Source organism: Squalius cephalus, assembly GCF_949319135.1.
Source record: "Squalius cephalus genome assembly, chromosome: 22".
In the NCBI taxonomy this organism is placed as follows: domain Eukaryota; kingdom Metazoa; phylum Chordata; class Actinopteri; order Cypriniformes; family Leuciscidae; genus Squalius; species Squalius cephalus.
Window position 1 is genome coordinate 33,051,912 of NC_137143.1, and position 22,500 is coordinate 33,074,411.

General features: G+C 40.3%; 2 protein-coding genes across 2 annotated transcripts in view; one reads left to right on the forward strand and one right to left on the reverse strand.

Moving 5' to 3' along the window:
* The first annotated feature begins 10,102 nt into the window (after positions 1-10,102).
* Positions 10,103-19,470, forward strand: tomm20b (translocase of outer mitochondrial membrane 20b). Its single transcript, XM_079856497.1, has 5 exons — positions 10,103-10,431; positions 12,996-13,042; positions 13,156-13,237; positions 13,354-13,496; positions 18,963-19,470. Exons 1-5 carry the CDS (start codon positions 10,308-10,310, stop codon positions 19,005-19,007), a joined length of 441 nt encoding a protein of 146 aa, XP_079712623.1. The 5' UTR covers positions 10,103-10,307; the 3' UTR covers positions 19,008-19,470.
* A 990-nt stretch (positions 19,471-20,460) lies between these two features.
* rbm34 (RNA binding motif protein 34) overlaps positions 20,461-22,500 on the reverse strand; it is a 13,132-nt gene continuing 11,092 nt past the window's right edge. The window contains exons 11-12 of the mRNA XM_079856493.1: positions 22,264-22,382; positions 20,461-21,245 (exon numbers count right to left, since the gene is read on the reverse strand). Of these exons, the coding sequence (XP_079712619.1) occupies positions 20,922-21,245; positions 22,264-22,382 (443 nt within the window). The 3' untranslated portion in view covers positions 20,461-20,921. The remainder of the gene's footprint in view (positions 21,246-22,263; positions 22,383-22,500) is intronic.

Consider the following 22,500-nt stretch of genomic DNA (forward strand, 5'->3'; position numbering starts at 1 on the left):
CAGAGGATAGTGAACCGGGGCAGAAGACTCTCATCTGATCCACAGACCGTCTGATGAATGTGTTCTGCACAGGATCATGTCTGCCCACCGGCACACAGCGTCATGATTACAAGTTTCCTTCTAAAATGAGCTCTTGTTAGGAAGAACTAATCGTTGAACGAACCTGAATCGAACCTGATATACTTCAGCTGAAAAAGAAGAACGAACTGGTGTGACGTCATTTCGTACAAAATAAGACCAAAGCGAAGTTCATTTGGAGTTTGTTTCCGGGAGTTTGAAACATCTTGCCAATGTGAACTTTCTGGAAAAAGAGGACGACAACCCTGTGGTTAGTTATAGTTGAGGACGACAACCCTGTGGTTAGTTATAGTTGAGGACGACAACCCTGTGGTTAGTTATAGTTGAGGTTATAGTTGAGGACGAGGACCCTGTGGTTAGTTATAGTTGAGGTTATAGTTGAGGACGACAACCCTGTGGTTAGTTATAGTTGAGGACGATGACCCTGTGGTTAGTTATAGTTGAAGACGATGACCCTGTGGTTAGTTATAGTTGAGGACGATGACCCTGTGGTTAGTTATAGTTGAGGATGAATACTCTGTGGTTAGTTATAGTTGAGGATGACGACCCTGTGGTTAGTTATAGTTGAGGATGAATACCCTGTGGTTAGTTATAGTTGAGGATGACGACCCTGTGGTTAGTTATAGTTGAGGTTATAGTTGAGGACGAGGACCCTGTGGTTAGTTATAGTTGAGGTTATAGTTGAGGACGACAACCCTGTGGTTAGTTATAGTTGAGGACGATGACCCTGTGGTTAGTTATAGTTGAAGACGATGACCCTGTGGTTAGTTATAGTTGAGGACGATGACCCTGTGGTTAGTTATAGTTGAGGATGAATACTCTGTGGTTAGTTATAGTTGAGGATGACGACCCTGTGGTTAGTTATAGTTGAGGATGAATACCCTGTGGTTAGTTATAGTTGAGGATGACGACCCTGTGGTTAGTTATAGTTGAGGTTATAGTTGAGGACGAGGACCCTGTGGTTAGTTATAGTTGAGGTTATAGTTGAGGACGACAACCCTGTGGTTAGTTATAGTTGAGGACGATGACCCTGTGGTTAGTTATAGTTGAAGACGACGACCCTGTGGTTAGTTATAGTTGAGGACGATGACCCTGTGGTTAGTTATAGTTGAGGACGGCGACCCTGTGGTTAGTTATAGTTGAGGACGACGTTATAGTTGAAGACGATGACCCTGTGGTTAGTTATAGTTGAGGACGACGATCCTGTGGTTAGTTATAGTTGAGGATGACGACCCTGTGGTTAGTTATAGTTGAGGACGAGGACCCTGTGGTTAGTTATAGTTGAGGACGGCGACCCTGTGGTTAGTTATAGTTGAGGACGACGTTATAGTTGAAGACGATGACCCTGTGGTTAGTTATAGTTGAGGACGACGATCCTGTGGTTAGTTATAGTTGAGGATGACGACCCTGTGGTTAGTTATAGTTGAGGATGAATACCCTGTGGTTAGTTATAGTTGAGGATGACGACCCTGTGGTAAGTTATAGTTGAGGATGAATACCCTGTGGTTAGTTATAGTTGAGGATGACGACCCTGTGGTTAGTTATAGTTGAGGACGATGACCCTGTGTGGTTAGTTATAGTTGAGGACGACGACCCTGTGGTTAGTTATAGTTGAGGAAGACGTTATAGTTGAAGACGATAACCCTGTGGTTAGTTATAGTTGAGGTTATAGTTGAGGACGACAACCCTGTGGTTAGTTATAGTTGAGGATGAATACCCTGTGGTTAGTTATAGTTGAGGACGACGACACTGTGGTTAGTTATAGTTGAGGTTATAGTTGAGGACGAGGACCCTGTGGTTAGTTATAGTTGAGGTTATAGTTGAGGACGACGACCCTGTGATTAGTTATAGTTGAGGTTATAGTTGAGGACGAAGACCCTGTGGTTAGTTATAGTTGAGGTTATAGTTGAGGACGACGACCCTGTGGTTAGTTATAGTTGAGGTTATAGTTGAGGACGACGACCCTGTGGTTAGTTATAGTTGAGGATGAATACCCTGTGGTTAGTTATAGTTGAGGATGAATACCCTGTGGTTAGTTATAGTTGAGGACGACGTTATAGTTGAAGACGATGACCCTGTGGTTAGTTATAGTTGAGGACGACGACCCTGTGGTTAGTTATAGTCGAGGACGAGGACCCTGTGGTTAGTTATAGTTGAGGATGACGACCCTGTGGTTAGTTATAGTCGAGGACGAGGACCCTGTGGTTAGTTATAGTCGAGGACGAGGACCCTGTGGTTAGTTATAGTTGAGGACGAGGACCCTGTGGTTAGTTATAGTCGAGGACGAGGACCCTGTGGTTAGTTATAGTTGAGGACGAGGACCCTGTAGTTAGTTATAGTTGAGGATGACGACCCTGTGGTTAGTTATAGTTGAGGACGAGGACCCTGTGGTTAGTTATAGTCGAGGACGAGGACCCTGTGGTTAGTTATAGTTGAGGATGACGACCCTGTGGTTAGTTATAGTTGAGGACGAGGACCCTGTGGTTAGTTATAGTCGAGGACGAGGACCCTGTGGTTAGTTTTAGTTGAGGATGATGACCCTGTGGTTAGTTATAGTCGAGGACGACGACCCTGTGGTTAGTTATAGTCGAGGATGAATACCCTGTGGTTAGTTATAGTTGAGGACGGTGACCCTGTGGTTAGTTATAGTTAAGGACGGTGACCCTGTGGTTAGTTATAGTTGAGGATGACGACACTGCGGTTAGTTATAGTTGAGGACGACGACCCTGTGGTTAGTTATAGTTGAGGACGACACTGCGGTTAGTTATAGTTGAGGACGACGACCCTGTGGTTAGTTATAGTTGATGACGACACTGCGGTTAGTTATAGTCGAGGACGACGACCCTGTGGTTAGTTATAGTCGAGGACGACGACCCTGTGGTTAGTTATAGTTGAGGATGAATACCCTGTGGTTAGTTATAGTTGAGGACGACGACCCTGTGGTTAGTTATAGTTGAGGACGAGGATCCTGTGGTTAGTTATAGTTGATGATGACGACACTGCGGTTAGTTATAGTTGAGGACGACGACCCTGTGGTTAGTTATAGTTGAGGATGAATACCCTGTGGTTAGTTATAGTTGAGGACGATGACCCTGTGGTTAGTTATAGTTGAGGACGAGGATCCTGTGGTTAGTTATAGTTGAGGACGATGACCCTGTGGTTAGTTATAGTTGAGGACGAGGATCCTGTGGTTAGTTATAGTTGAGGACGATGACCCTGTGGTTAGTTATAGTTGAGGACGATGACCCTGTGGTTAGTTATAGTTGATGACGACACTGCGGTTAGTTATAGTTGAGGACGACGACCCTGTGGTTAGTTATAGTTGAGGACGATGACCCTGTGGTTAGTTATAGTTGATGACGACACTGCGGTTAGTTATAGTCGAGGACGAGGACCCTGTGGTTAGTTATAGTTGAGGACGACGACCCTGTGGTTAGTTATAGTTGAGGATGACGACCCTGCGGTTAGTTATAGTTGAGGACGACGACCCTGTGGTTAGTTATAGTTGAGGACGAGGATCCTATGGTTAGTTATAGTTGATGATGACGACACTGCGGTTAGTTATAGTTGAGGACGACGACCCTGTGGTTAGTTATAGTTGAGGATGAATACCCTGTGGTTAGTTATAGTTGAGGACGATGACCCTGTGGTTAGTTATAGTTGAGGACGAGGATTCTGTGGTTAGTTATAGTTGATGATAACGACACTGCGGTTAGTTATAGTTGAGGACGACGACCCTGCGGTTAGTTATAGTTGAGGATGAATACCCTGTGGTTAGTTATAGTTGAGGATGAATACCCTGCGGTTAGTTATAGTTGAGGACGACGACCCTGCGGTTAGTTATAGTTGAGGATGAATACCCTGCGGTTAGTTATAGTTGAGGATGAATACCCTGTGGTTAGTTATAGTTGAGGATGATGACCCAGACTTGCAGTGGGTTGAAGTGGAAGTTTCCAGGCGTGTCTCATGAACTTTGTTTGGCTGCAGGGAATCGTCTCAATTGTCCTTCTCCCCACCCTGAGGCCCTGGAGGGGTGAAACCGGGGCCCGGGGTGATATTTTAAGGTGGACGACTTGTATTTTTAGGGCAGCTGTACGCTGCGGTGTTCACATTTCAGGTCAGCTATAAAAACAAACAAAAAGCCGAGTTGCTGTAGGAGGACAGCTGGAGCGGACAGACAGAGAAACTCACCGAACCCTAACCCCTGCTCTCAGATGAGTTTATTTTTAGCGTGGTCCGGTGCAGCTCTCGTGTCTGTGTGTGACAGGACTGAAGTGTAATTAAATCAGTGTACCATCTGTGTGTGCGATAAACAAAACAGGCTTCAGCTTATTTTAACAGAAGATGAGAAACGCCGCCGCGTCCAGATGCCTGCCAGTTCTCATGTGCATGGAGACCTTCTGTGACCTGAGCGAAACACACTTCGAGAAGGATGCATTTGTTTATTAACACATGAAAAGTGCTGTGTAAGTGTGTGTGTGCTGCGTTCACAGTCAGACGAGGCTTCTGAGCCGAGTGACGTACAAGGAAACGAGACGGCAATGCAAATCTCTAGTGTTTGTATTAGAGGTGTACTATTATCAATAGAGATCATTGACTGTGTTTTACACGCCTTTGTCTGTCAATGTTCACTGAACTGGTTTTCTTATCTTGTTTTGTGTGAACTTTGACTCATTGATGCATTTTATTAGGTTGCAGTGGGCAAAAATCAAAAACAACTCTGGTGAATGTAAATGACTGATATCTTTCAAATGAATGTTAGAAACACTAGCGTTCAAAAGTTTGGGGTCAGTACAAGTTTTAAATGTTTTTGAAAGAAGTCTCTTCTGCTCAACAAGTTATTTGATCAAAAATACATTACAAACAGTGAAATATTATTAGATTTTAAAATGTATTATTATTATCCGGGAAGTTTTGCATTGGCTCGTTGATGTCAAAAGGCCAGCGGCTGAACCGAGACGTGCTGCATTGAACACGTGCGACATTAGGCCTCAGCGAGAGTGAGAAGCGATTGCATCATCATCCTCTTCATCATCATCATCATCATCATCATCAGAGACTCGTCTCCTGGCCTCGGGCGTGCAAACAGGAAATGTGAACAGGCTCATGATGAATGTGAGGAGAGAGAGAGAGAGAAGACGACGCAAACGCCTTTCATCATTTCAGTATTTCCTGAGGCGAGCCGGAGGGGGAGAGAGAGAGAGAGAGAGAGAGAGAGAGAGAGAGAGAGAGAGAGAGAGAGAGAGAGAGAGAGAGATTCTTGGGTAAACGCAGTTAAACTGGTGCTGTTTTCCAAGGCTTTCATTCCAATGCTGCTCAGAAATCTTGGCCTCGGGCGCGTGCCAAAATATTCATGTGCCTTTCTCCCGAAACAAAGACTTCAAAGTTGTGCAGTGCAGAACGTGAGGAGTGAAACGCTCAGCAAAAACAGTCCTGTCCTGCTACTCGAGCACCAACTCACACATCATACAGAGTCATTTTGAAAAACTGGCTGCTCGTTTTGTGGATTTGTTCGCATGATTTCTGGTATCATAAAATAAACACTCATTTCGATTGTGAGCAGTTGCATTAGAAGAGTTACAATCTTTTAAGAGCAGTTCATATTCAGTGATATTGTTGATTTTACGGCGCTATCAAAGGAGAACAAAACCTGAACTGAACTGAGCTCTGACATGCAGTGTTACCTGTGGATCTGATATAGACAGGTGTGTGCTGAGTTCCCCACAGGTGGAGTCCAGTCCCGTTCCAGAAACATCTCAAGGAGGATCCGTGGAAACCGGAGGAACCGGAGCTCAACTTTGAGTGTCATGGCAAAGGCTGGGAATACTTATGAACATGTGATTTTTTCGGTTTTTATTTGTAATAAATTTGCGAAAGATTTTAAGCAAACTTCTTTCACGTGCTCATTATGGGGGATTGTTTGTAGAATTTTGAGGAAAATAATGAATTTAATCCATTTTGGAATAAGGCTGTAACATAACAAAATGTGGAAAAAGTGAAGCGCTGTGAATACTTTCCGGATGCACAATATTAATGTGTGTCTATATATATATACACATTAATATTTTCTTAATTTTACATGATATATATATATAATCTTGCAAAATTAACAAAATTTTAATACTAATAAATACCCCAAAAAATTTATAAAATACATTTATAAAATAAAATAAAAAATAAAACATTTTACAATAATATTGTAAAATTGACCATATTAAGAGGTATGTTTTGTGGAAGCTTAAAAGAGCAATAACATTTAAAAATATTTTTTCTTTGAAATAATATTGTAATATGTATAAAATAATAATAATAATAAAATAATACTGTAAAGATAACATGGTTCTGCCGTTTCAGTGTCGGCGAGTCTCCAGCGAACACTGATTATGCAGCTTTGGAGTCCATGAGAAGAGGACGTTGTTTCCCGATGATGACTATTCATGGAAGCGTAATTATTGGATGCTGATATAATTTAAAGGCAGTTCAAAGGGTGTAATTGGTATTCTCGGATGCAGCTCGACATGATCAATGCCTGTCTCTTCTCAAAGGCTTTAATCAGATCCAGTGCTGAGCTTCAGTCCAGGCCATCTGCAGTCGAGCCGAGCCAAGAGTCCACACACTACACACACTACACACTGCACACTACACACTACAGTACACACTACAGCAGGTGCGGGTCACTAACGCCACACTGGGACGCTTCTGTTCCTCCAGCTTCACCCAGACATCAGCATACACTACACACACTGCACACAACAGTACACACTACACACTGCACACTACACACTACAGTACACACTACAGCAGGTGCGGGTCACTAATGCCACACTGGGATGCTTCTGTTCCTCCAGCTTCACCCAGACACCAGCATACACTACACACTACACACACTACACACTACAGTACACACTGCACACTGCAACACTGCACACTACAGTACACACTGCAACACTGCACACTTCACTACACACTGCACACTACAGTACACACTGCACACTACACACACTACAGTACACACTGCACACTACACACTTCAGTAAACACTGCACACTACACACTACAGTACACACTGCAACACTGCACACTTCACTACACACTGCACACTACAGTACACACTGCACACTACACACTACACACTACAGTACACACTGCAACACTGCACACTTCACTACACACTGCACACTACAGTACACACTGCACACTACACACACTACAGTACACACTGCACACTACACACACTACAGTACACACTGCACACTACACACTTCAGTAAACACTACACACCACACACTACAGTACACACTACACACGACACACACTACAGTACACACTGCACACTACACACACTACAGTACACACTGCACACTACACACACTACAGTACACACTGCACACTACACACACTACAGTACACACTGCACACTACACACACTACAGTACACACTGCACACTACACACTTCAGTAAACACTGCACACTACACACTTCAGTACACACTGCACACTACACACTTCAGTAAACACTGCACACTACACACTTCAGTAAACACTGCACACTACAGTACACACTGCACACTACACACTTCAGTACACACTGCACACTACACACTTCAGTAAACACTGCACACTACACACTTCAGTAAACACTGCACACTACACACTTCAGTAAACACTACACACACTACAGTACACACTGCACACTACACACACACTACACTGCACACTACACACACTACAGTACACACTGCACACTACACACACACTACAGTACACACTGCACACTACACACACTACAGTACACACTGCACACTACACACTTCAGTAAACACTGCACACTACACACTTCAGTAAACACTGCACACTACACACTTCAGTAAACACTGCACACTACACACTTCAGTAAACACTGCACACTACACACTTCAGTACACACTACACACTGCAACACTGCACACTACACACTTCAGTACACACTACACACTGCAACACTGCACACTACACACTTCAGTACACACTACACACTGCACACTACACACTACACACTGCAACACTGCACACTACACACTTCAGTACACACTACACACTGCAACACTGCACACTACACACTACAGTACACATTGCAACACTGCACACTTCACTTCACACTGCACACTACACACTACACACTTCAGTACACAGTACACAGTACACACTACACACTTAAGTACACACTACACACTGCAACACTGCACACTACACACTTCAGTAAACACTGCACACTACACACTTCAGTAAACACTGCACACTACAGTACACACTGCACACTACACACTTCAGTACACACTGCACACTACACACTTCAGTAAACACTGCACACTACACACTTCAGTAAACACTGCACACTACACACTTCAGTAAACACTACACACACTACAGTACACACTGCACACTACACACACACTACACTGCACACTACACACACTACAGTACACACTGCACACTACACACACACTACAGTACACACTGCACACTACACACACTACAGTACACACTGCACACTACACACTTCAGTAAACACTGCACACTACACACTTCAGTACACACTGCACACTACACACTTCAGTAAACACTGCACACTACACACTTCAGTACACACTGCACACTACACACTTCAGTAAACACTGCACACTACACACTTCAGTACACACTACACACTGCAACACCGCACACTACACACTTCAGTACACACTACACACTGCAACACTGCACACTACACACTTCAGTACACACTACACACTGCACACTACACACTACACACTGCAACACTGCACACTACACACTTCAGTACACACTACACACTGCAACACTGCACACTACACACTACAGTACACATTGCAACACTGCACACTTCACTTCACACTGCACACTACACACTACACACTTCAGTACACGGTACACAGTACACACTACACACTTAAGTACACACTACACACTGCAACACTGCACACTACACACTACAGTACACATTGCAACACTGCACACTTCACTACACACTGCACACTACACACTACACACTTCAGTACACACTACACACTTCAGTACACACTGCACACTACACACTACAGTACACACTACACACTGCACACCACAGTACACACTACACACTGCATACTACACACTACACACCTTTTCCCCTACTACTCTAATCTCTTAAAACACATTCTTTTTCTCAGGCTTATTCTTAATCCGATTGCACTTTTGTTTTATTTGCTTGATAATGTTTTGTATTAAATCTATTATTTTCTGATGTTTTATTCTGATATATTTTATAAGAATTACAAATTTATTGTATTATGATATTTGGTTGTGTCTGTTGTGCAGCACCTTGGTCAGCATTCCTGTTGTTTTAAGGTGCTATATAAATAAATTTGACCTTGACACTACACACTACAGTACTACACACTACAGTACTATACACTACACACACTGCAACACACACACACTACAGTACTATACACACTGCAACACACACTACACACACTGCAAAGTGACGTAATTATGCACTGATGACTCATCAGGAATCAAACAGTCGAGTAAAGAGAGTGACATTAAACTATCGCGCAAATATACATCTGATGTTCTGGTGTTATGATCTTTCATTCAGTGTGAGTGTGTTTTCGGAGTGTGATGCAGCAGTGACCCCTACTGAACACACACACACACACACACACACACTCACACACACACACACACACACACACACACACACACACACACACACACACACACAGACACACACACACTTAAACATTTGATAAAAGAATACATTAATAAATGCATTAATTAATTCTGAAGGATGAATGAAAGAAATTAATTCAAACAAAACGTGTAACAACTAAAGCATCATCAGATCACGTTTGTGTTTCATTATGTGGATCTTCACTGCCATCTGCTGTTAAAATCGAGGGCGTAATTGTTCTAAACTGTAGATTTTTTTAAAAATTTCATTTTCTACAGGAAGGTGTAATGCTCTTGCCTTGTTTTTATCACCATACGCGATTGAATAAATTGTTCGCGAGTGTCTTTGTGCATTTCTGATCAGGCGCAGTCAGGCGCTCATCTGTCACGGGCTCTGACGTCATCGGGGTCCTTCCTCGTGTGGCTCCGTGAGGGTCATGCAGTCCGTCTGATCGGTGTTATTATTATCATCATTATTCCTCTGGTGTGTTTATCTCGTGTCGTGTGTTTCTCTCGTCATGATGGGCGCCAGTAGCTCCAGGATCGCGGCGGGTTTGGGCGCGGCGCTGTTCGTCGGTTACTGTGTTTATTTCGACAGAAAGAGGCGGAGTGACCCAAACTACAAGAACAAACTCCGAGAACGTGAGAGCAGCTGATATCTATCTATCTATCTATCTATCTATCTATCTATCTATCTATCTATCTATCTATCTATCTATCTATCTATCTATCTATCTATCTATCTATCTATCTATCTATCTATCTATCTATCTATCTATCTATCTATATATATCTCTCTATCTGACTATATATCTATCTATCTATCTGTCTATCTGTCTGTCTATATCTATCTATCTGTCTGTCTGACTATATATCTATCTATCTATCTATCTATCTATCTATCTATCTATCTATCTATCTATCTGTCTATCTGACTATCTATCTATCTATCTATCTATCTATCTATCTGTCTGTCTGTCTATATATATATATATATCTGTCTATATATATATATCTCTCTATCTGACTATATATCTATCTATCTATCTGTCTATCTGTCTGTCTATATATATCTATCTGTCTGTCTGACTATATATCTATCTATCTATCTATCTGTCTATCTGTCTGTCTATATATATCTATCTGTCTATCTGTCTGTCTATATATATCTATCTGACTATATATATCTATCTGACTATATGTATCTATCTGTCTATCTGACTATATATATCTATCTATCTGTCTATATTACTATATATATATATATATCTGACTATATATATCTATCTGACTATATATATCTATCTGTCTATCTGACTATATATGTCTATCTGACTATATCTATCTGTCTATCTTACTATATATATATATATATATATATATATATATATATATATATATATATATATATATATATATATCTGACTATATATATCTATCTGTCTATCTGACTATATATATCTATCTGACTATATATATCTGTCTGTCTATCTGACTATATATATCTATCTGTCTATCTGACTATATATATCTATCTGACTATATATATCTGTCTATCTGACTATATATATCTATCTGTCTATATATATCTATCTGTCTATCTGACTATATATATCTATCTGTCTATCTTACTATATATATATCTATCTGTCTATCTGACTATATCTATCTATCTATCTATCTATCTGACTATATCTATCTATCTGTCTATCTTACTATATATATATATCTGTCTATCTGACTATATATATCTATCTGTCTATCTGACTATATATATCTATCTATCTGTCTATATTACTATAAATATATATATCTGACTATATATATATCTATCTGACTATATATATATCTATCTGACTATATATGTCTATCTGACTATATCTATCTGTCTATCTTACTATATATATATATATATCTATCTATCTGACTATATATATCTATCTGTCTATCTGACTATATATATATCTATCTGACTATATATATCTGTCTGTCTATCTGACTATATATATATATCTGTCTGTCTATCTGACTATATATATCTATCTGTCTATCTGACTATATATATCTATCTGTCTATCTTACTATATATATATATCTGTCTATCTGACTATATATATCTATCTGTCTATCTGACTATATATATATCTATCTGACTATATATATCTGTCTGTCTATCTGACTATATACATATCTGTCTGTCTATCTGACTATCTGTCTGTCTATCTGACTATATACATATCTATCTGTCTATCTGACTATATACATATCTATCTGTCTATCTGACTATATATATCTATCTGTCTATCTGACTATATACATATCTATCTGTCTATCTGACTATATATATCTATCTGTCTATCTGACTATATACATATCTATCTGTCTATCTGACTATATATATCTATCTGTCTATCTGACTATATACATATCTATCTGTCTATCTGACTATATATATCTATCTGTCTATCTGACTATATACATATCTATCTGTCTATCTGACTATATATATCTATCTGTCTATCTGACTATATACATATCTATCTGTCTATCTGACTATATATCTATCTGTCTATCTGACTATATATATCTATCTGTCTATCTGACTATATATATCTATCTGTCTATCTGACTATATATATCTATCTGTCTATCTGACTATATATATCTATCTGTCTATCTGACTATATATATATCTATCTGTCTATCTGACTATATATATCTATCTGTCTATCTGACTATATATATATCTATCTGTCTATCTGACTATATATATCTATCTGTCTATCTGACTATATATATCTATCTGTCTATCTTACTATATACATCTATCTGACTATATATATCTATATGTCTGACTATATATGTCTGTCTATCTGACTATATATATATCTATCTGTCTATCTGATTATATATATCTATCTGTCTATCTGACTATATATATATCTATCTGTCTATCTGACTATATATATCTATCTGTCTATCTTACTATATATATCTATCTGACTATATATATATATATATCTGTCTGACTATATATGTCTGTCTATCTGACTATATATCTATCTGTCTATATATATCTGTCTGTCTATATATTTCTGTGTTAGATCTCTGTTAGATCTCGCAGATCCGACTAGTTCTCGTTCTGCGCTAGTTGTCAGGAGTGAGTCCCTCAGATGTAAAAGTGGATGAATGTGATTTTGTTTCAGGAAGAAGAAAGCAGAAGGCATCTCAGGAGAAAGCTGGATTATCAAGGGTAATTTTACACACATTTATGTTTCACACGCTATTCCTCGTTGATATAGTGTGTTATGATTGAGAAAACGGCCACGTAACAAGCTTCCCGATGTGTTTTATGTGTGTGTTTAGTTGCCAGACCTGAAAGACGCTGAAGCGGTTCAGAAGTTCTTCCTGGAGGAGATTCAGCTCGGAGAAGAGCTTCTGGCTCAGGGTGAGATCTGACTCCGGCTGCTCAAACACACGCTGTGCTTCTCCAGAGCGCTTACCCATCATCCTCTCTCTCTCTCTCTCTCTCTCTCTCTCTCTCTCTCTCTCTCTCTCTCTCAGGAGACTATGAGAAGGGCGTGGACCACCTGACGAACGCGATCGCAGTGTGTGGTCAGCCTCAGCAGCTCCTGCAGGTCCTTCAGCAAACGCTTCCTCCTCCAGTCTTCCAGATGCTGCTCACTAAACTACCCACCATCAGCCAGGTGGGACCCGCCTTCCTTCACTCGCTCATACATACATCCATCTGTCCAAACACCATCCATACAACCATCCATACAAACATCCATCTGTCCATCATCCATCCAAACATCCATCTGTCCATCATCCATCCAAACATCCATCTGTCCATCATCCATCCAAACATCCATCCAAACATCCATCTGTCCATTATCCATCCAAACATCCATCCAAACATCCATCTGTCCATTATCCATCCAAACATCCATCTGTCCATCATCCATCCAAACATCCATCCAAACATCCATCTGTCCATTATCCATCCAAACATCATCCATCCAAACATCCATCCAAACATCCATCTGTCCATCATCCATCCAAACATCCATCTGTCCATCATCCATCCAAACATCCATCTGTCCATCATCCATCCAAACATCCATCCAAACATCCATCTGTCCATTATCCATCCAAACATCATCCATCCAAACATCCAAACATCCATCTGTCCATCATCCATCCAAACATCCATCTGTCCATCATCCATCATCCATCCAAACATCCATCTGTCCATCATCCATCCAAACATCCATCTGTCCATCATCCATCCAAACATCCATCTGTCCATCATCCATCATCCATCCAAACATCCATCTGTCCATCATCCATCCAAACATCCATCTGTCCATCATCCATCATCCATCCAAACATCCATCTGTCCATCATCCATCCAAACATCCATCTGTCCATCATCCATCATCCATCCAAACATCCATCTGTCCATCATCCATCCAAACATCCATCTGTCCATCATCCATCCAAACATCCATGTGTCCATCATCCATCATCCATCCAAACATCCATACAAACATCCATCTGTCCATCATCCATCCAAACATCCATCCAAACATCCATCTGTCCATCATCCATCCAAACATCCATCTGTCCATCATCCATCCAAACATCCATCCAAACATCCATCTGTCCATTATCCATCCAAACATCCATACAAACATCCATCTGTCCATTATCCATCCAAACATCCATCCAAACATCCATACAAACATCCATCTGTCCATCATCCATCATCCATCCAAACATCCATCTGTCCATCATCCATCCAAACATTCATCTGTCCATCATCCATCCAAACATCCATCTGTCCATCATCCATCCAAACATCCATCTGTCCATCATCCATCCAAACATCCATCTGTCCATCATCCATCCAAACATCCATCCAAACATCCATCTGTCCATTATCCATCCAAACATCATCCATCCAAACATCCAAACATCCATCTGTCCATCATCCATCCAAACATCCATCTGTCCATCATCCATCATCCATCCAAACATCCATCTGTCCATCATCCATCCAAACATCCATCTGTCCATCATCCATCCAAACATCCATCTGTCCATCATCCATCATCCATCCAAACATCCATCTGTCCATCATCCATCCAAACATCCATCTGTCCATCATCCATCATCCATCCAAACATCCATCTGTCCATCATCCATCCAAACATCCATCTGTCCATCATCCATCATCCATCCAAACATCCATCTGTCCATCATCCATCCAAACATCCATCTGTCCATCATCCATCCAAACATCCATGTGTCCATCATCCATCATCCATCCAAACATCCATACAAACATCCATCTGTCCATCATCCATCCAAACATCCATCCAAACATCCATCTGTCCATCATCCATCCAAACATCCAAACATCCATCTGTCCATCATCCATCCAAACATCCATCCAAACATCCATCTGTCCATTATCCATCCAAACATCCATACAAACATCCATCTGTCCATTATCCATCCAAACATCCATCCAAACATCCATACAAACATCCATCTGTCCATCATCCATCATCCATCCAAACATCCATCTGTCCATCATCCATCCAAACATTCATCTGTCCATCATCCATCCAAACATCCATCTGTCCATCATCCATCCAAACATCCATACAAACATCCATCTGTCCATTATCCATCCAAACATCCATCCAAACATCCATCTGTCCATTATCCATCCAAACATCCATCCAAACATCCATCTGTCCATTATCCATCCAAACATCCATACAAACATCCATCTGTCCATTATCCATCCAAACATCCATACAAACATCCATCTGTCCATTATCCATCCAAACATCCATCCAAACATCCATCTGTCCATTATCCATCCAAACATCCATCCAAACATCCATCTGTCCATTATCCATCCAAACATCCATCCAAACATCCATCTGTCCATCATCCATCCAAACATCCATCCAAACATCCATCTGTCCATTATCCATCCAAACATCCATCTGTCCATTATCCATCCAAACATCCATCCAAACATCCATCTGTCCATTATCCATCATCCATCTGTCCATTATCCATCCAAACATCCATCTGTCCATTATCCATCCAAACATCCATACAAACATCCATCTGTCCATTATCCATCCAAACATCCATCCAAACATCCATCTGTCCATTATCCATCCAAACATCCATCTGTCCATTATCCATCCAAACATCCATCTAAACATCCATCTGTCCATTATCCATTCAAACATCCATACAAACATCCATCTGTCCATTATCCATCCAAACATCCATCCAAACATCCATCTGTCCATTATCCATCCAAACATCCATCTGTCCATTATCCATCCAAACATCCATCCAAACATCCATCTGTCCATTATCCATCCAAACATCCATCTGTCCATTATCCATCCAAACATCCATCTAAACATCCATCTGTCCATTATCCATTCAAACATCCATACAAACATCCATCTGTCCATTATCCATCCAAACATCCATCCAAACATCCATCTGTCCATTATCCATCCAAACATCCATCTGTCCATTATCCATCCAAACATCCATCCAAACATCCATGTGTCCATCATCCATCATCCATCCAAACATCCATCCAAACATCCATCTGTCCATTATCCATCCAAACATCCATACAAACATCCATCTGTCCATTATCCATCCAAACATCCATCCAAACATCCATCTGTCCATTATCCATCCAAACATCCATACAAACATCCATCTGTCCATTATCCATCCAAACATCCATCCAAACATCCATCTGTCCATTATCCATCCAAACATCCATCTGTCCATTATCCATCCAAACATCCATCCAAACATCCATGTGTCCATCATCCATCATCCATCCAAACATCCATCCAAACATCCATCTGTCCATTATCCATCCAAACATCCATACAAACATCCATCTGTCCATTATCCATCCAAACATCCATACAAACATCCATCTGTCCATTATCCATCCAAACATCCATACAAACATCCATCTGTCCATTATCCATCCAAACATCCATACAAACATCCATCTGTCCATTATCCATCCAAACATCCATCCAAACATCCATCTGTCCATTATCCATCCAAACATCCATCTGTCCATTATCCATCCAAACATCCATCTAAACATCCATCTGTCCATTATCCATTCAAACATCCATACAAACATCCATCTGTCCATTATCCATCCAAACATCCATCCAAACATCCATCTGTCCATTATCCATCCAAACATCCATCTGTCCATTATCCATCCAAACATCCATCCAAACATCCATGTGTCCATCATCCATCATCCATCCAAACATCCATACAAACATCCATCTGTCCATTATCCATCCAAACATCCATCCAAACATCCATCTGTCCATTATCCATCCAAACATCCATCTGTCCATTATCCATCCAAACATCCATCTGTCCATTATCCATCCAAACATCCATCCAAACATCCATCTGTCCATTATCCATCCAAACATCCATCTGTCCATCATCCATCCAAACATCCATACAAACATCCATCTGTCCATTATCCATCCAAACATCCATACAAACATCCATCTGTCCATTATCCATCCAAACATCCATACAAACATCCATCTGTCCATTATCCATCCAAACATCCATCCAAACATCCATCTGTCCATTATCCATCCAAACATCCATCTGTCCATTATCCATCCAAACATCCATCTGTCCATTATCCATCCAAACATCCATCCAAACATCCATCTGTCCATTATCCATCCAAACATCCATCTGTCCATCATCCATCCAAACATCCATCCAAACATCCATCTGTCCATTATCCATCCAAACATCCATCCAAACATCCATCTGTCCATTATCCATCCAAACATCCATCCAAACATCCATCTGTCCATTATCCATCCAAACATCCATCTGTCCATTATCCATCCAAACATCCATCCAAACATCCATCTGTCCATTATCCATCCAAACATCCATCCAAACATCCATCTGTCCATTATCCATCCAAACATCCATCCAAACATCCATCTGTCCATTATCCATCCAAACATCCATACAAACATCCATCTGTCCATTATCCATCCAAACATCCATCCAAACATCCATCTGTCCATTATCCATCCAAACATCCATACAAACATCCATCTGTCCATTATCCATCCAAACATCCATCTGTCCATTATCCATCCAAACATCCATCCAAACATCCATCTGTCCATTATCCATCCAAACATCCATCCAAACATCCATCTGTCCATTATCCATCCAAACATCCATCCAAACATCCATCTGTCCATTATCCATCCAAACATCCATCCAAACATCCATCTGTCCATTATCCATCCAAACATCCATCCAAACATCCATCTGTCCATTATCCATCCAAACATCCATACAAACATCCATCTGTCCATTATCCATCCAAACATCCATCTGTCCATTATCCATCCAAACATCCATCTGTCCATTATCCATCCAAACATCCATCTGTCCATTATCCATCCAAACATCCATCCAAACATCCATCTGTCCATTATCCATCCAAACATCCATCCAAACATCCATCTGTCCATTATCCATCCAAACATCCATCTGTCCATTATCCATCCAAACATCCATCTGTCCATTATCCATCCAAACATCCATCCAAACATCCATCCAAACATCCATCTGTCCATTATCCATCCAAACATCCATCTGTCCATTATCCATCCAAACATCCATCTGTCCATTATCCATCCAAACATCCATACAAACATCCATCTGTCCATTATCCATCCAAACATCCATCCAAACATCCATCTGTCCATCATCCATCCAAACATCCATCCAAACATCCATCTGTCCATCATCCATCTGTCCATCATCCATCATCCATCCAAACATCCATCTGTCCATCATCCATCCAAACATCTGTCCATCATCCATCCAAACATCCATCTGTCCATCATCCATCCATGTCTAACAATTTGTAACTATAATAAGTCCGAAGAGTGAGATAAAAAGCTACTTTTTAATCAGTTATTCTGTGGCAGAAACGAGCTTCCATAATAATGAGATGAATGAATGTTTTCATTATTTAAATGTCTTAGGAATTCCCAAATGCAAATGTCATGTTTTCCGCTTCTCAGCGAATCGTCAGCGCTCAGAGTGTCAGTGACGACGACATCGAATAGCAGGAACTCCAGTGGCTCTATGACATCACTTCCTGTCTGCCCTGCCCCGCCCCTTTCCATCCACTGATCAACACTGAACGCACAGATGCGGATCTAAAGAAGCGTTCGGGAGAATCTGTAATGAGCTTGTTGAAGGTGGCGTGTGTTTCAGAGAACACGACCTGTAAACATCGACTATTTGTGTGTCATTTGTTTTACTAACCAGTTGTTATTATTGCATTTTCATTAAACATCAGTAAATAAATAGGCTCATAGACAGGGTGTTTTTGGACGTCTTTCGTCTGTCATTGACTGATGTTGAAGACAACACTGCTGTCGTTGATCTGTCTTCATGTATTTAAGTTATTTTCCGAGGCGTCTGATGTGGGATTGTGGGAAATGAAGCACGTTTAAAGGCGCTCTGGCTCAACTAGGGAAGAGTTTCCTTTTTTTAAAACTCCAAATAAAAACGGATAAAAAGTCATTCGTGTGCCTCCATTAATAACGAGTTTTGTGATGCACAATTGCAATTTAAATATTAAACCTAAAAGTTCAAATATTCACTCGCTCTCGTGTTCAGTCGGAAAACACAGAATAACAGTCATTAGAAATAAGTTTCAGAGCATTAACTTTAATTCGTTAGGGATCAGGAACAAAGAATGAAGACATCAGTTATTTACAGCATTTATTAAAGCGGTGGTATAATGACCTTTCACAAGATGTACAATAAGTCTCTGATGTCCCCAGAGTGTGTGTGTGTGTGTGTGTGAAGTTTCAGCTCTAAATACCCCCCAGATATTATTATATATCATGTTAAGTCACTTTTTGAGGGTGAGCAAAAAAACCCAGTTTTTGTGTGTCTCTTTAAATGCAAATGAGCCGCTGCTCTCGGCGCAGGGGGCGGAGCTTCAAGAGCTAGTGTCCTTTTACCTCACACACACACTGAACATTTCATAAACGTTTAACCTTTTATGTTCAAACCGGAGTCGGACGATGATGGAGAGACTCTAGAAGTGACACATGTAGAAGCAACAGGACATTTCTGAATGGTTAGTTGATGAGTTTATGAAGCTGATGTGGAGTTAACGATCTTCTAGTCATTGATTAGCATATTCTGTCTTGATAATCTATAAATCGTGTTCCGGGGGCGGGGTTTATGTAAATTTGAGGGTTTGTGATGTCACTAACCCGTGGAGAAGCTCATTGTAGTCTCTACCAGCCGTTTGTTGTAGTTCTTAAGAAGCGATTTCTGTAAAAGCAAATCTCTCCCTTTGCTCTGAACTCTGAGTCGTAACTTTGCAGATGTTGTTTATGCTCAAACAGCAACATTACACACTAACTAAAGCTAGAGAAGTCAAATCATAATCAATCAGCCCTTTAATCCATCTTGATAATTCATAAAATATGCTATTGTTAATTCATGCTTGCACAATGCATTTGTTTATGAATACAACGTTAAATATTAAAGTCGAGTCAGCTTTATTTATACAGCGCTTTTTACTATATAGAGTGTTTCAGCTTTACAGAGATAACAGGAACATAATGCAACAAAGTTTGTCTAGAAGGAAATAGCATCACAGTCCAGCTTAAGTGAGTTCAGTGATGGTTCATTTCTGTTGTAAAAAAGTTAATTTAGTTAATTTATATATATATAGCTGCTCTGGAGTAAACCGTGATGTCATCGTCCAGCTCAGTTCAGGAGATCAGTAATATTGTTGAATATTAAATGTCCTCAACTAAGCAAGACAAAAGCCATTAAAAAAATATTTAGCATGAATCTGCCGAAAACAAACGAGGCGATAATGAAAAATGCAATGGTTATTAAAATCCTCTGTTGCAGAGACAGAAACATCAGTGTGTTTGATCAGATCTTTATTAGAGACAGAGGAACACGAGCGCTGCAGGATCAGATGTGGACGGCCGGTTTGTTCAGGATCAGATGTGGACGGCCGGTTTGTTCTTCCTGTGCTTGAGCTTCTTCTTCTGAGCTTTGCTCCTCCTGGCGCTGGGGTCCGCCGTCTCTCCTGTGAAGGATGAAGCTTGTGTTGGTTTCGTCCCAGGATTCCTCATGTTGTTCTTCCTGAACTCGTGCTTCGGCCCTTTGGCTCCTCCTCCCGTCCGCCGCTCTCGGTCCGGAGCGGTTTTCCCGTCTGATGGTCGACCTTTCTTCTCCTTCTTCACGGAGCGCTTCACCCGGATCCTGCGCTCCAGGAACGTGGAGCCGTTGAGTTTCAGCGCCAGCATCACCGAGTCTGGGCTCTGAAACAGAGGATCAGATCCACTCAAGACAGTCGGCATGTGTTTATCATATTTGATCCGTCAGGCTTTTATGGCTCATAAAGTCTGGGAATTAGGGCTGTCAAACGATTAATCGCATCCAAAATAAAAGTTTGTTTTTACATAATACATGTGTGTGTACGGTGTATAATTATTTTCTATACATAAATACACACACATGCATGTATATATTTAAGAAATATTTGCATGTATATACTGTGTATATATATTTATATTATATATAATTTATATTATATATAAATATTTTATATATAAATAACACATTTTTCTTAAATATATATGCATGTGTGTGTATTTATATATAGAAAATAATTATACACCGTACACACACATGTATTATGTAAAAACAAACTTTTCATTTGGATGCGATTAATCGTTTGACAGCCCTACTGGGAATATGGAGGAAAAAAACTGAATAAGAGCCCAAAAATATAATTTAGTGCAGATGCTGATATTTACACTACCAGTCGTGAGATTTATAATGTTTTAAAAGAGTCTCTTCTGCTCACCAAGGCTGCGTTTATTAGATCAAAAATACAAAAAAAAAAAGAAAAAAAAAAGTAATATGGTTAAATATGACAATTTGAACTTTCTATTCATCATCTATTCATCCTGAAATAAACATGTAAATAACTGTTTCCAACACTGATAATAATCATAAATGTTTCTTGATCATCAAATCATCATATTAGAGTGATTTCTGAAGGATCATGTGACACTGAAGACTGGAGTAATGATGCTGAACATTCAGCTTTGATCACAGGAATAAATTACACTTTACTGTATATTCACATAGAAAACAGATGATTTACATTATAATAATATTTCACTGTTTTACTGTATTTCTGATTAAATAAACGCAGCTTTGGTGAGCAGAAGAGACTCTTTCAGAAACATTATAAATGGTTCCGATCGCACACTTTGACTGGTGTGTAAAAGGACAGAAAGTAAGACTAAACTGATCAAATGCATTACTGACCTCGAACAGGACGTATCCGAAGCCTTTTCCCATCCCAGAATCCCTGTCTCGCACCAAACGCACGGCTTCTACGGTCCCGCACTCCTCGAAGTGTTCTCGCAGCGGGAGCTCGGACGCATCTGACACACACACACACACACACACACACACACAAGTTTGATTAAGATTAAGAAGCAACAACTCACTCAATTGAAGTATTTTTATATATTTGGACTGGAAGACGCGAGTACGGAGAGA

Bases quoted from the DNA above. Each gene is read 5' to 3' on its own strand.
- tomm20b (XM_079856497.1), top strand. From the start codon at position 10,308: ATGATGGGCGCCAGTAGCTCCAGGATCGCGGCGGGTTTGGGCGCGGCG. The intron at 13,043-13,155 runs GTAATTTTACAC...GTGTGTGTTTAG, and splicing joins AGAAAGCTGGATTATCAAGG to TTGCCAGACCTGAAAGACGC. The intron at 13,497-18,962 runs GTGGGACCCGCC...TCCGCTTCTCAG, and splicing joins AACTACCCACCATCAGCCAG to CGAATCGTCAGCGCTCAGAG.